Genomic DNA, 16,578 nt, shown 5'->3' with positions numbered 1-16,578 from the left:
AATTTATTCAGGAGAGGTTTCCAATCGGATCAGGTGAGAGCTTTCGGAGCGCGAAGTCGCTGTGACTAAGCAACTCATGATACTAGCAGGCAATGATCCTTTTGTTGTGTCCTGATCCAAATATAGATCAGAGCACCCTAAAAAATTTCCTTTCAACTTGAGTTTTTTATTTGAAGTTTTATATTTTGACAGCATAAATTCTCCTGTCTAGCCCTAAGCCGTATATCAGACCCTTGGAGTTGGCAAGGTGAATTATTCTAGTGATTATATCTGTGACTAGAATGGGGGAGGGCCCTTGCGTCTATATCTTCAACCTCTGTTTCACCTTGATTCTTTTTCTTCTGTATTCCAAGCCTTTTGTCCTGCTCTGTTTTGCTTTTGTAAATAGCTTTTCCTTTGATTAAAGACCGGTGGTGGTCCCAGACTACTTCAGTTTTCCATCAAAAAAAGATGCGTCACCAGAATGAACAGAAAAGGAGAAACTGGATGTCCATGCAAAAGTCCGTTACCATAAAACATCCAGTTGCCTGACTTAAGGATTTCTTTGGTCGATCCAAAGTGGTAGAATTCAGAAATTGCACAAATTTGGACGAGAACTTTTTCAACATGGATTTTGCATAGCACACTTTCCTTCTTCCTTTTATCGCAATAGGATGCAGTTTCGTATGCAGAAAGATGGCAATCTGCGTCGCACCGGATCTCAATGAAAGTAGACTGTGCTTTCTTTACCAGAGAATTTAGTTGAGGCTGTAGGCGCTTTCCAGAGTATTTGAAAGACTATACTGCAAACTGATGGGACTAAAAAGTTTTAATGGCATTTTGTGATTTTATCAAGGTGATATAAGAGTGGTTGATCATGTGCCCAAGTTGCACAACCAGTTTACCTACTTCCTAGAGTATGGGCGTAGAGTGCACCCTGGGGTTCTTCCCCATAACCACAACATTCTGAAACCAATCCAAGGGTATCTGGCAAAAGCCATGAGGGTGTGGTAGAATTAATTTTGTTTCAGTTGAGCAGCAAACTTCGTCACTCTTTTGAGTCCTTTTTTTTTTTCCAAGCATTAGCTCTCTTGAGCGTCCACAAATCAATTTGGCCATCCTATTTCCAAATACTTTAAAAAAAACAAGATTAAATCCCATGAAGGAGCAGGCAAGGAAGCCAACGCTGAAGCAGGGAAGGATCCTGAGATGGAAGCTTCTCCAGGTTGAAACCACAAGCACCATCGCCAAAATCCACGAAATAAACGACAATCTTGTTGAGAGCCATAGCATTGCAGCTTTATTTGATTATTGGATTCGTTTTAGGAGATGGTGTGTACGTAATGAGAAGCATGATGGAGGAGAAATCTATTTAGTATTTATAAGAGAGTTGTGGGGTGGGTGACATTATCGTGTGGGAGCCTTAGGGGGTTAAAAGCGGATGTATATATAGATTCTAGAGGGTAGAGAAGAGTTTAGATCTGTCAGACGACCTCGGGACCACCCCAGCCCCTGCTGGCTGAGAATGATCCTTTATGGTGAAGGGATTTCTGCCGCTAATCACGTTCTAGCCCATGATGTTTTGCTATCCTCTCATCCTTACTCGTTATCCATTTATGAACTGCCTTTCTGAGTTTGCAAGCAACTCGAGAGGATTCATCATAACTTCCTCTGGTAGGATCTGATCTCGCCTCCAGCACCTCCTGCAAGGTCAGCCGAAAAGAGGTTTGTTTGACAAGAAAGGAAGGGGGCTTGGGCATTAAGGATCTCGTGGTACTCAATCAATCTCTTCTTGCAAAATGGGGTTGGAGATATCTAACTGGAGACCTGAAAATTGGAGATCTCTAAAATCTTTTTACTTCAAGAAATTCAAGCTCTCGTCTTATTGGATGTGCAAAGATATTATTGTCAATTCCCTCTCACCAATGTGGAATAGGTGCCAGTTTATTAATTGTTGGGAGTGGGGTTGATTCTTCCTTCTGGTTTGATCCCCTAGATTATTATAGAGCCTATAGATGGAAACTCTGCAATGTTACTGAACTCTTTATGGTGCTTCCTCCTCATGGAATTTTATTCACTCTAACCTCACCGCCAAGGCTGAAACTCAAAAAGGGATCCTCTTCTCTTTGCTTCAAGGCAAAACCCTTATCTCTGACCCAAACAAGATTGCCTGGCTTCCCGAATCGAAGGGTGTCTTCTCTACTTCATCTTTGTATAATTTCTTGATTCACAGAGGCATAACATGGCCCTTGGCTAATACCATCTGGAACTCTCATCTCCCTTCTAAGATCAAGGGATTCCTCTGGCCGGCTCTTTTGAATAAACTCAACACCGGGATTATCCTCCAAAGAAAGCGGGTGGTATCGTGGTAACTGTGGCTTTTATAATCAAGGCACTGAATCTGAGGATCATCTCTTCCTCGCTTGTCTCTTCATTGCTGGTATGTGGGATTGTTTCTATTGCAAAATAGGAGCCTGCCAATCCTTGCAATCCTTAACTGAGCTTCTCTCTTCCTGGCTGAAAAGCAATTTCCCTCGGAACAAGCAACCTGCGTTTATATGTTTGCAGGCTGTGATCTGTTGGTCCAGTTGGAATGAGTAAAATTCATGTATCTTCTTGCATAAAGCTTGTTCTCCGAAATGTGTGGGTCATGAAGTTTTGAAGCTCGCTACGGATTGATCCATCCTTGCCAGAAACAAAGATCTAGTTTTTCTAAGATTTTAGCTAATCTATAATATCATTCCGTTCCAACTTAGACCAACCATCCTTGGAGGATACTTTGGTGAGGTAATAATAAAGTTACTAGATGACTTTTTATGATCCCTTCGGGTCATAAATACTACTTTTGTTTATATGGTCTTCAATCTCGCTTTGGGTTTATGCTGCCTTCGATATGTATTTAGTTTCATATTAATTATTTATTAAAAAAATTTAAATATTTTTATAAAATAAAAAAATTCAAATAATACATTTTGAATAATTTTTTTGGATGAGTTTTTAGATTGTTACATATGGTACCAGAGTGGATCCGATCTATAACTCATATAAACTAGAGGATACTACAGCATAAGTTTATTGAGCTGATCATGGACTGATCGTAATATTTAAAAATAGATGAATAAATTTGAATCCTCAGCCTAACTAAAATGTCGAGACTTAAATAGGAGTACGTGGTATAATTGGAAAGTTTTTAGATGGTACAAAGGAGAAAAATGTTGGTCATCGATTTGTCTCAAGGGCCTTAAAAAGGAGATGGTGCAATTTAAAGGGAGGAGATGAAAACTAGCTCGCTATAATCTTGTCATCCTAAATTACATGTCACGCATAAGAGGCTTATCAAATGGATGTAGTGCAGTTAACTAATCTATGGATGGTAACATGACAATGTTGCATGTTTTAAATGATTTGAGGCCGAACGTACACATGCGGCACGAAGTTGTTTTCATGGAAATAGCTACGGATTGAATATATATATATATATATATATATTAGCATGTTGCTTTAACTAATTACTACGTATCCTGAAAATAATTCCTCAGTTTACTTTCAGTTTTCTGAAGCTTCAACTTATGGATCAATTTATTAGTGCAAGCTAATGGGTAGAGAACAGTGCTGAAGCTCTTCCTTATTCAAGCGAATTTGCTATCAGATAACCAGAGGTCTCTAAAGATAAAAGTCAAAATCTTTCTAGCATCATCTTAAATGTTCGCATGAAGAGAAGAAATATTAAAGAATAGAGCTTTTTCTTGGTTTACTTTATAAAAACCGTCATATGGTCAATAAGTGGATTGCGTCGGACCGAGTTGAATATAGCCTGCTCCGATAGAGAAGCGACTGCCATTCCAGCTAGTCATTCTTTTGCCATTTTTTTCTTCAAGCAAACTACATTGACATTTACCATACAATATAGATGCATACTTTATGTTTAATGTCCTTCAAATTTGATATATTAATTTCTTTTTGGTCAAATAACTCAAATAATATAATGTGGGGCAAGGCTCATTGTCTCGATATCATACTATTACAAGAGCCGGTGCACTCAGCATGAAAACTAGTACAACATATTGTGTCCTCACATCCCTTGCACCACATACTAATTCGATAGTGGTATGGTTGGTATGTACCAATACCAATCAATACAGCAAATCTTGGTGTGTGATTTAGGAAAGCACCGAAGGTAATAGTAAGGATGAGGAAAGAGGAACGAAGAATGCTTGGTTGTGTTCAAAAATTAAGGACGGATAGATTAGAATAAATAGGAGCGAGAGTAGAGAAAACAACAGACCAAGTAGGGTGGAGAAGAAGGCGATTCAGGGAAATGACTCAAGTGAAACAAACGAAGGAGAGTAACTATTGCAGTTGGAATGAAGCGACCTTGGAAGTGCAAGGTGAAGAAGAGAGTGAGGCCAGTAGCATGGCCAGAGGAGATTGCAATGCTACCAGCTTGCTGGCCGCTAAGATGGAGTGGCTGAAGTCAGACAATCAGAGGTCTTGAGGCATAGGAGAGATGGAGAGAACATTAGAGACTTCTTTGTGCTTCCCTGAAGGGACAAGGATGATGCTGCAATTACAGCAAACACTAAAATTACCCTGCAATGTCAAACAAATGTAGGGATGATGATCATGCAGTAACCCCAAAAATAAGATGGCGAATAAGACATCTTTCTGTTAAAAAGGCTATTTAAATCACTCATTCCGCAAATAAGCAATCAACAGTGAATTAGTCAGCAAATTAGCACAATTTACTCTGCAGACTTAGGCAAGCGTTTAAACACAAGGATACAGGATTACACTCAGAAAAAAATGGGGGAAAAAACAATGAGATGAGATTGACTCTGCACAACATATATTTTTTCTTTTATTCAATTTATTGCAATGTCGATAATTAATACATAAAATGTGATGTTGCTGATAGCTTTCCAGTCGGTGCTGGTCCACATTATTGCCCCACTAAACCTCTCAGTAATCCCACCTTTCTTTCTTGATATTTACTATAAGGACATACTCTACAACCAGAAACAATTAGCACTTCCCTAAACTCAGCCCAAATCTAGCCTAAGTTGGCCACATGCCACTCAATTCGGCCATGGAATGCACATACAACATCATCGAAAGCTTTTGCAGCACTGCTCTCTGCCTCCAACACACTCAACCAGTATCATCTATGCCTTGATTTCAGTTGGGTGGTATGGAACCTAAAATATACATATGCGGCTCTAGTCTGTACTTTCAAAACCAACTCCAAATGTGTTTGGTTAGGCTAAATCAGCAGCAGGATAAGATCTGAATCTCTTCACCAAACAAGAGCATCATTCATGCAACATCTACACATTAGCATGAGAACTGTTACGAGATTCCCACTGGCACAGACAATCAGGCAGTGGGTTCTCATAGAAGGCTTCTTCCGATCGGAACCTCTCTTTGCCTCTTGTTCCAGAGATGGGACCCTTTCGTTTACGAGGGGAACCTTGCCTGACAAAAACATATATATAAAATCAGTTAAGAAACAAAATAAGTATAAATTTAACTCCCGTTTGACATACCATTTTTTATGGAGTTGTACAATCATGTCTGACAGCCTCTTCCCTTCTTTAAGTGAACCCTGATCAATTTTATCAAACAAACGAACAAGTGCTTTTCTGCATTGCAGTAGGCGATAAAAGAAAGAAACAAACGAAGGAATCAGAGTGGTTTTAAAACAAAATAGAATCTTTAAGAGATGGGTATCGAACAAAATTTATAATGTGCAGATACAAAAAGCCACTTTACCTATCAGGAATGATGGTTTTTCTGTGACCCAAGTAACGGCGGTGTCCCTCAACTGCCCTTGCCATGTTTCCCGAATAGGATGGAATGAAAACATCACTTTCCACTGACACAATATAGTCTAAAGCTGCCATCTGCGATGCATAATGACTAAATGGTTCGAGCTCATTCACTGACACTAACTTTTCCTGTAAGGCAAAAAAAACAAAAAAATTCATGATTGAGCTAGCTTCCAGTCAAAACAGAGTTCACTGAAAAATAAAAAATAAAAATAAAAATAGAAAAAAGAATCAGAGAGGGGGGGGGGATAAAGAACCTTTAGCAAGAGTGTGAGTGAAATCAATTTCATCTCATAGTACATAATAATAACGGCTAAAAAAAGGTCTAACCATAGGCATCATAATTTGCAAATGGGTTTATATAAATGCTGCATTTGCCATAACACGTTATAAGATAATTATATTGAGTAGGCCCTTCATACAGAGGTGCAGGTTTAGCCATAAGGTGTGTCACTGTCCTCAAAGCATTGCTCGATGGACACAAAATAAGGATGGGCACTTGACTTCCCAAGGACCGCAATAGTGATCAACCATCAATATCTGCTTGTGGGTTACTATACTGAACAAGTATAAAGATTGAAGATATTATTGTTAAAAGAAGTCTGTTCTCTTTTGATTTTTATCATTTTCTACTTGCAAACTACAGCTGCCTACTCAATGCTCTTTCAGGATTTATGCAAACAAACAAAATGGATTTCCATCCCTAACAATTTCTTAAACAATAAAAGAAAAGAGGTGATAAAGACACTGCCTATCTCTTTACTCAACGGTAATCACTAACAACTTTGGGACCCAACCCAGCACAACAAACAATTCATGGCCCTAGAATGCACCTATTTTATGTCTCTCCTATGTGATTGGCCACTTGTTCTATTTTAAAGATAGCAATCATCTGTCATTGATAAGGTTGTCTCCTGGTCTTCATGTTACAGTGCAGTGGCTGTTCCCCACATTTTAGAAGGTCAAAGTAGCATAATGAATTATATACATAGATCACACATGATATATCAAGATATATTTATCTGTCTCAAACATCTCATACCTTTTACATCGGTTATCCACATTTGTGCCACATATGGGGGGATAGAACTTAAAAAATACTGTTATGGAAAACACCAACACCGTGTATAAGAGACTTATTAGAAAACTTGATCCTGAGTTTTGGGCTCAAACTGCACTTGTGCTTGTATCATACAAAAGCTACAAGCTAAGGATCATTTTTCAGAAAAATGCAACCATATGTGTTTAGGTAATCTTCAATAAACATCCCATGCCCCAAGATTTCTTTCCTGTATTTTATTCAAGAAAACAATGATGAAGGATGATATTGAAATCTCACATGGCATGTGATCAAAGTTTTTATAAAGGTCCAAGCATAGCAACCATTGCATTTGTAACTGTGAAACATGTAGATTATGAGTAAAAGCACATGCTCAATCTCATACAACTAACAAAGGGCTCATCTCACATCCTCGCCACAAAAAAATGGAATATGTGCAATGTCCAAGTTCAGACATACAGCATCAAATATATATAACAGAATATGACTAAACATACATGTACGTAATATATATGCAATACAATAGATTACTCCAAGTTCCACCATGCATATTTCCTATTTTAAAACAACTTTCATATCTTTGCCAGTTGCAAGGAAAGGGAATGATCCATAGTGGAAACTAAGAAGGTAAAAGTCACATGTAGCAACTAGACTATAAGGCAGATTTGGAGGTTCTAGACAAAACTTTTTCACCACAACTTTTTGTTTTGTCAAATTTTCAGACTTGGCCAACACAATGACTGTGTTAGAAACTGTATATTTCCACATATATAATTAAATATACCACGATAGTTTATCTAAGTTCCACTCTGTACATTTTTCTAGTTCAAAACATTTATTAGTTCCAATCCGAGCTATATGATAAGTTGGAGGTCATAAAATTTTTTCAACGTAAGTAGATACTTTATATTCTCTTGCATGGTCAACAAGGTGATTATTTTAAAGCACTATGTATAAAGTATTTAAACATCTAGTACCAAAATTATGGAAGGCGGAACCATCCTTAACTGGGTGGTTCGAGGCATGCCAAACTATATCAGCGGCAGACCTAAATGGTTCCAGCATCAAATTCAGAACGCTGACAAAAGGGAGAAGGAGAGGAAAAGAGAGAGAGGGGTGGAGGGAGGAGACAGAGGAAGAGAGACCCTCCAGAGGCCGGCTAAGCCTGCCGGAGGGCCTCTGCACCCACTAGAGGGCCAGCAACAAGGATGAGAGGGAGAAGGAAAAGGATGAGTGAGACACTAAGAGAGAGAGAGGGAGAGGATCCTCTAGAGGCCACCGAAGACTCACTGAGGAAGATAGAGGCCAGAATCGGCTGATCGAAATAGGGACGAAAGCCCCTATTTCGTTTTTTTTTTTTTTTGGGGGGGTGGGGGGGGATATCAGGTGAAGTTGGCAATGGCATAAGGGGGGAGAGGGTTTGGGGGGGGGGGAAGAAGGATACCAGGTGTGGTCGACAACGCCATTGCCGACTTCACCTAATAGCCCCCTTTTTTTTATTTTGCCCAAAAAAATTAAGGATTCACGATCAAAACAGAGGCAATCACCCTGTTTCCATCGACAGAGGGCAGGAAGGAGGATCTGAACCCTTGTAGCCCTCCGATAGCCACCGCCGACGTCCCTACCCTCTCCTTGCATTCCAAACTTTACCTAATAAACTTTTTTTTAACTTTTGCCAGAAAAATTAAGAATTCACGATCGCAACAAGGGCAATCACCCCTACTTCCATCGCCAGAGGGCGGGGAGGAGGATCCGAACCTCCATGACACTCCGACAGCCACCGCCAACCTCCACTGGCATCTCCGCCCTCTCCTTCTCCTACCCTCCCTCTCCCCTTTCCTCTCTCAGTTGGTCCTTTTCCATTTCCATTCAGACCCGGTATGGAATGATACGAGGGTGTACCAAACCCATACCACCAACCAACAGGCATGGGGTCTAGTTCCAGCACAACGAACCTTCACCAAAATTATAAATAAATGTGATGAAATGAGATAAATCGGCAATAACTCTCAAATGCATGTTTCTATCAAATTATAATCACACAAACACTTGCCCATGAAACATGACTTCCTCCACTGAGGTAAAAGGTACATTAAGATGAAAACATGAATTGAGAAATTCCCAAGGATACTGCGTAGAGTTATGAATACTTGGGAGATTTTATGTAGGAGAAAACAACCTAAAGACAACATTACAGTGAACTTGACAAACATTTACATTGGTGGGGAATGCACAAATACCACAACATGTTTTTTCTTGAAGCAAGAATAGTGAGCTAGAAGAGAGCATTCACAATTAATAAGTCAAGCCTGGTCATTCCTACTTGCTGCAAGGATGTAAATACCATTCGAAAATCACTAAATTCTTAAAAAAGAATGATCATCTCCTTTTCTCAGCTCTCTTACGGAATAGTCAAATGAAAAACCAGGGACCCACCCAACTTTTTGAATAAATGATCTATGCACATCAAACTTCTGATAATTCAGATGTTTTGAAAACCTTGTCACACTACAAACTGAAACAAAGAGAGTTTCCACAGCTACTACATCCCATAAATTGGAAATTCACTTCCTGTAGCAATCATCTACCTTTGAAAACAACATAGGTATTTAAGAATATTTTTTCTGGTTCAGCATCCATATCCATAATGATCTCGAGTTCAACGGTGGCTTAAAAGTTAAAGTAGATCATAAATTGCATTAGCATAAAATCTTCTTATGAAGGGTGATAGGTGTTCTTAAATAAGTTTGGTTCTTGTTGGTTTCTCCCTATACTAATCATAGACATGTGAATGTAGTTGCCAAAATCTAGAAATCGCAAGAAAATTAAATGGTATTTTCTGCATCAAATCTGGTAATGTATTTGTTTGTTGAATCATATTTGTCCATATGCCCACCATAACATGAACAATAATTTTTGTAAATCCCATATAGTTCGACTCTATCATCACTCTTCTGTATATTGATGTCATGGTGGAGCAGCATTTACAACATGGAAAATGAAATCGAAGCACCAATATCAAGGTTCGCCTTGAACTGCTCATTCTCAAAGAAACATGATAACCAATTTACATGTTTACTAATAGGAAATGAAAAGGAGGCTCTCTAACCATGTATTGAAAAACAAACATTGTCACAATGTAATATGGGTGATTGTTGAAAAAGGATGCCAAGATTACTTTAGGGAAGCCGACAAAATACAGGGTGTTATGGCACAGAAAGTGCAAGCCTTGACAGATTAGCCCTTTGGCATAGATTAAGATGCATTTGACTACAAGTGAACAAATCATGGATTGACCTAATGAATACTTGAATGCGCTATGTAGTATGCACAGACTAGCTCATCATTACAGAGAATTAAAAGAAAGAAAATAAGATCTGATAACACACACATAAAATTGTAAACAATGATGGTTCCAAGGATGATCAAGCCTTATGGATGGGGTAACAGCAATTTGACACAAAACGTAATGATTGATTAGCTATATATACAACATATAGACATGATTAATGCATTTGCATAACCTCATGAACATAGTGGTTAGGAGAGTCAAATGATTGGTGCAGTAATATGATAAAACACTTACGATGCTATCATTGGAAGTCAAAATACAATGTCTGGGCTTCTTAGTCAGGAAATATTTTACATGTCTCATATCATCTTTTTGTCCAAGTCATTTCCATGAAATATATGCACTTAATCAGAATCATAAACAGAGTATCATCAAACAGATGCAATACAGGAAATATTTTTACATATCTTCCATCATCTTTTTGTCCAAGTCATTTCCATGAAATATATGCACTTAATCAGAATCATAAACAGATGCAATACACCTGATACGTCAAAGAAAGTTGGTATCCAATAAATAAAAGCGGCTTTTTAATCATTGCTACTATTTTTAGCATGAATGCAAAACAAGCAGACTAAATTGCTTCATTTTGATGATATAAGACCAATTCAAGCTACATCATGGATGAAAAATATCTATTTGGTACCTTGCTCATTAACATGGGAAAGCGAGACTCAAGATCAGCCATATGAGAATCACCTCCATATATTTCCCCTGATGCAATATATATTGGAGTATTTGATGGATATCCTAGGGCAGAAAGAAAAATTCCAACTTCCTTTGGAGTCAGGGGACAATACCCCCTGGCCCTCTGTTCTTGGGGATCGATATCCTTGACTTTCCAATGTGCCATGCTCTCTCTGCAAATGATGGAGGAAGCAGGTTCAAGATTAAATCATTGTAGAGGTTACCTTTCAATTACAAAGAACAGAGCTAGTGTTTTATAAAGCCTGCTATTAAGTCTCTTACCTGATTCTTGTCAGCTCATCAGCTTCACCAGGAGACAAACCATATGTGCACCCACTAAAGGCAAGCATGTCCTTCTCATAACGTAAGTGTAAAGCAATATATGGACCAAATGATCTCATTCGCTCCACCAATAACTGCAGATTTAACACCCATAGAAACTCAAGTGCTGCTTTTTTGTAGTGCAAGACATTGAAATAAAAAATAATAAAAATTAAAAGTAAGAAAAATAATAGGTGAGATGTTACTTTTCCTAGAGCCTCGATTCGGGGAGCAAATCGAAGAGCCTCATAGAAAGCACGACAGCGGAGTTTTTGAATGTCAGGGGGCAAGTTGTTGTTGGCAAGACGAGAATCTGATTTAGCTGCTCGTATAACCTATTGCAAAACAATGTTTCCAACAAATCAGTTCAACAAGACTACCAACAAATATGGCAGGTAATGGACTTGGTATGCATGTTTACGTGGATGTACATGCAAATGTATGTGCATGTTGCCTGTGTCTGTGAATGAAATGGTGAACTTCCAAAATCCAAATAACATAGACACTACACCTGATAATCATCCCACAATCGAGAAATCTCATCTTGGTAGTATCCTACTCCAGACCAGCTTGTAAAATATTTTACTGCTTTGGTAGCCATTGCCAATTCCTTTGGTAATTTCTTGATAATTTTAACATCATTTGCCAAAGATTGTATAAAATATTCTTCATCGAAAACATCTGAGAAATTGCTGCAATTCCAGATTTATGCCATTAATGTAAGTTAAATTAGGGAGGTATAATCAAGAATTAAAAGTATGAAGGAAAATGTACCTAGAATCCTGCCAAAATGATTTCCTATCAAGTTTTGGAATAACAAGTGTTGCATTTATTAGACGCGCAACTGCTACCATGTCGCATATCTGTCATCAAAAGAATAATATCCAACAACAGTTAATCAAACTAGGAAAAGTAAAAGATAAGGGAAAAAAATCAGATAGTGTTTTCAACTATCGAAAGTATTAAATAGTTTTTGAGGAAGATAAAGTAATAAATACTACAGTACTCTTAATAGGACTGAATGGTTGAATGGTTTGCAATAACAATAGTAAATCAAAGGAAAGATAGATGGGCATATGCAGCAGATATCCCTGCTGACATACTGCACAATATGACATGGTGCACGGCATGATATAGAATTGAAAGTTGTAGAGAACAAATATAAAGTTGCAGAAAGTTTGTCCTGCGATATTGCAACAATATGAAACAAACAGTTTTCTGTCATATCAAAATGTCATCCCCCACGCCACTGAGGTATCAATATCTCTGACATGTCTTCTAATGTCATGGTGAGCAAATAACCAAGAGGTTGAGCAGTAGATAGAGAAAGCATGCGGTAGTTTCAGAATGTGAAGGGAAAAAGGTGTTTATCGGATGGAAACGATGGTGCATGAATGATATATCATCTGTCCCCTTTTCCCTTACATATCTATCAGTATGTGGCCAATTCCTTTACATGATATAGAAAGGGATAAATTAGCAATATTCTGTTAGTCACCAATGATAGGTAACCCCAAAATCATTACCATCCAGCAAAGTTGTTTCAGCAAACTTTTGAAGATTTATCAGTTCAACGATGATCTATGACTTTAATACAGTTAAGAAATGTAGGTTGTAACTTCATATCGGAAACGGCCACTGTTAATACAATATTATGGAAACTTGTTATCCCCACTAAAAGCAAGTCCATCGTCTATATGGTTGTCACATTGGCTACAAAATGCCTTTACAGAGGCTAAAGCTTATCCTCACTCCTCATTCTAGAACAATTATTTGGATCATTTTTGGTAGGAGAAAAGTCACATTTTATCTGGCAAGCAAGAAACTTTGAAGTGCTTCCAAATAATAAAAGCCATCTTTCCTTTCTTCGTTCTTAACTTCTTTTTTACTTCTCCCTACCTTCCTTTCTTTCCTTCCTGTTCTTCTTTCCTTCCTCTCTTTTTTCTTTCTCTTCTTTCTTCCTTCCTTCCTTTCTTCTTCTTCTTTCCTTCCTTTCTTTCTTTACTCTTTCTTCTTCTTTCCTACATGGATGGTTTTCGGAGTCCTGTCCCCATCTCAGTTCTATTTCCTCACAAGAATGGGATGGGACGCCCCACTAGGTTTATTGGTTTCTTGTAAGCAAAGTTAGGCAGACTTTAAAGCCAAAATGGGCAAGACAGGATTGATATCTCCATTAATATGCTGCCTATTCTAAAATTTCCTTTATCAATTACAATGACCAATTCATGTTTTGCAACATTTTATCAAGCATGCATAAAATGAGGCTAGCTTTATAGTCAAGAAGATTGGTGAATGAATGATATATGGGCTGCCTGGTTTTCATTGAAGCATGGCAACTACCCCAGATCTCATCTATCATGCCCAGGCATCACACTACAACCTGATCAACTAAAGGGCGATTACATTTAATTGTCAAGAGAGGGAAAAATAGAAGAAGAATTACATTCCAAGCTTTTAGTTTTAGTCCCTGAATCGGGAGAATATTTGTTGAGCTAAACTCAAATAGCCAACTTTCGTTCACCATCGTGGGACAGTGTCTCCTTTTCATCAATATATACAGGAAAAATATATTAAAAAAAGAGACACATGGCTCATCATTTTTAATAGCTTCCCCCCTAATTATGAATCAAAAAGTACAGCATAAATTTAGTTTAACTATATAAGCATATATGACATGTCTGAGTAAGTGAAGTCAACTTCATTTTTTGCCAATTGAGTCTTCAATAGGTACATGTCAGAATGGCTTCCGAAGCTTATGCACCTAGTCAATTCAGCTAAGTGGTTAAATTTTGTAACTCAACAGGCTACTGTGGTTATTGGATATGCTGTTACCTTTTGCATAACATCAGTTTTTTTCTTCTAAAATGGAAAATAAAAAGAGATTTATCGGCAAAACTCATCATGCAGACATAGCCACCTATTCACCTCTAATCAGGAATTAATTGCTTAAAGGGCATTGAAAGATGATGTGCAATGGCATTTGATAATAAGTGATGCATCCCCTGATATATGGGCAGACGATGAGCAAGCTGCAGCTTATGAGGTGGTCTATATCTAATTACTAAATACAGTTAGATTAACAACTTGATAGACCACATACCATATTTGGAGTTCACCAGTTGCAGATTGTGGTCTTGACCTAGTTTAAACACTCGTAAGAGAAATCTAACTTATCCTTCATGATATCAGACTCAACCAAGGACTTTTCGACTATTGGACATGCAGTGTGTAACAGACTCAAACAAAAAAAAGACTCCATATGAAAAGGAACCCTGCAACACTAAGATAATACCAGAAGGAGTGATGTCATTTATTCAATTATTAACAATGCTATCTATAATATTCAAAGCTGTATAACATCATCTGTATCTGATATTCATGTCGACTCTAGTAGAAATTTCAAAGTACAAATAGTTGGTGACATAGTTGAACAACTTGGGAACCACAAAAGTCAACAATCAACACTGTGTGATATGTAGTCAAATACAAGATTTCTAATGCCAATTCCCTTAGTTTCTATTTTTCAAACAGCTAAATATGATACTCATTAGATACTAGACTTTAATTCAGTCTGTGACGTAACACCCATATAACCACACACACACACAAAAGCAGAGAGAGAGAGAGAGAGTAGCTTACCCCTGCCCGCATCTGGTTCAACCCACCATTGGTGCTGACTAGCAAGTAACCTCTTGATTCCTCGGGAGCTGAAGCATAACGCGTTAATGGATGAAACAAACTGCTAAGAAAAAAGTAACAGAGGAAGAAAAATACAAACTTGACGTTGTTGTAGCCCTCTTACCTGAGTGAGATGAGCTAGGCATCACGCATGGCACAAAACCACGGTTCGATGGAGGCTTCCACAGCTTCTCGAATCCCGACATACCATCACTCATGCTGTCCAACTGTCAAATCTAGAGAGGTGAAAACAATGAAAGAGATGGCATGACTGCTTCGCTTTCAAATTATAAGAACAATACCCATGAATCCGATCAATGTTTTCTCAATTAACAGCATATAGTGGCAAAATCTTGGCATCAAATAGAAGAGAAATTTTATAAAACAAGACTCAAAATTAATGATCGGATGGGCCGCGAGTGATATGATCATGTATCACACCTTCTGAGAAGCGAGCAATCTGGAGAGTTGGGGCGGGGCAGACTCTTGCGTCCAGCTCAGCTCGGTGCTCCATCCTCGGTATCCGATCTCCCGTTGCTGCACAAAAAACCCTCAAGCCATGAGTTATCATAAATTCATATCAAAAATACTCCATAAATCGTTTCGTAGAGCCAAAAAAAAAAAAAAAAAATTCCGGAGATAACCTTAGTATGATGGGATCAATATAACAAAAACTCAAAAAAAAAAAAAAAAAAAAGAGGAAAAATGTATTTATGTCCAAATCACTTAATGAATCATTTTACAGACCCAAAAAACACAACTTTCTCCGCAAAAGAAGATGCTTCAATGTCGAAATTGCAGACAAATCCAAAAAATAAGGAAAAACACATATTTGACAGAAACAATCCGCAAACTGTTTGATAGACCCAAACAAAAACCTTTTTCCAAGAACAAGAGATACTTTAATATCAAAATCACAGAAATGCAAAAAAAAAAAAAAAAAAAATCGGTATAGTGATGAAAATTACTAAAAAAAGCTCAGAAACTCGATTCTTAACCCAGAGCATGATAAAATTCAAGACAAATATGCCCAACTCAAGATCAAAAAAAAAAAAAAACACTGGGATGGAGAAAAGGCCGAACCTTAGGAAGCTTGCGCACGTCCGAGAAGGAAGGAACACTGGGGAAAGGAGACACGTGTACGGCGAGCAGCACGCCCAACGCAAGCACGCTGATGGCGCAACTTAGCAGCCACCGCAGGATGGACAGCCTTCTCGTTCTCGTCCTGCGCCTCTGCATCCCCCCTCCTCCCCCCTCCCTCTCTCTCTCTCTCTCTCTCTCTCTCTCTCTCGTTCCTCTCCTTTCCTGTTCCTCTCCTTTCCTCGCCGCTTTCTTTAGTGGGGAGAGAGAGAAGAAGAGAGCTTGGAATATAAAGTGTGCCAGTGATTTCATTTACTAGTGGCCAGCCCGAAAATACCAACCTTTGAACTATCTTGGCAACATTTTAGCATTTCATTCCCAATATGACCCTGTTCTTCGTCTTTCTGGTTTGGGGTGCACGATTTTATTCCCAGAATGGCCCCCTACTGAATTCGGAATTTTCTTCAAATTATATTCCAAATATGTCCTGGTCCTGCATCTTCTTGGCTGCACCGTTTCATTCCCATAATGTCCTTCCAACTGACTTTGTAATTTACTCCAAATTCAGACAGGACCAATGGTGCTCTTGACCGTTG

The 16,578-nt window shown here is 38.3% G+C and overlaps 1 protein-coding gene across 1 annotated transcript; it reads right to left on the bottom strand.

Moving 5' to 3' along the window:
• Positions 1–4,808: 4,808 nt before the first annotated feature.
• Positions 4,809–16,261, bottom strand: LOC105056772 (O-fucosyltransferase 7). The gene is made up of 12 exons (XM_019854567.3): positions 15,986–16,261; positions 15,344–15,439; positions 15,027–15,129; positions 14,864–14,931; positions 11,999–12,087; positions 11,736–11,916; positions 11,431–11,559; positions 11,186–11,319; positions 10,863–11,076; positions 5,749–5,933; positions 5,523–5,618; positions 4,809–5,451 (listed from the first exon to the last, which is right to left on the bottom strand). The coding sequence occupies exons 1-12, from the start codon at positions 16,139–16,141 to the stop codon at positions 5,304–5,306; spliced, it is 1,599 nt and encodes a 532-aa protein (XP_019710126.2). The 5' UTR covers positions 16,142–16,261; the 3' UTR covers positions 4,809–5,303.
• Between the last annotated feature and the right edge of the window lie 317 nt (positions 16,262–16,578).

Source organism: Elaeis guineensis, chromosome 13 (assembly GCF_000442705.2).
Source record: "Elaeis guineensis isolate ETL-2024a chromosome 13, EG11, whole genome shotgun sequence".
In the NCBI taxonomy this organism is placed as follows: domain Eukaryota; kingdom Viridiplantae; phylum Streptophyta; class Magnoliopsida; order Arecales; family Arecaceae; genus Elaeis; species Elaeis guineensis.
The sequence above is the reverse complement of the archived record's forward strand: the minus strand, read 5'-3'. Positions and strand labels throughout refer to the sequence as shown.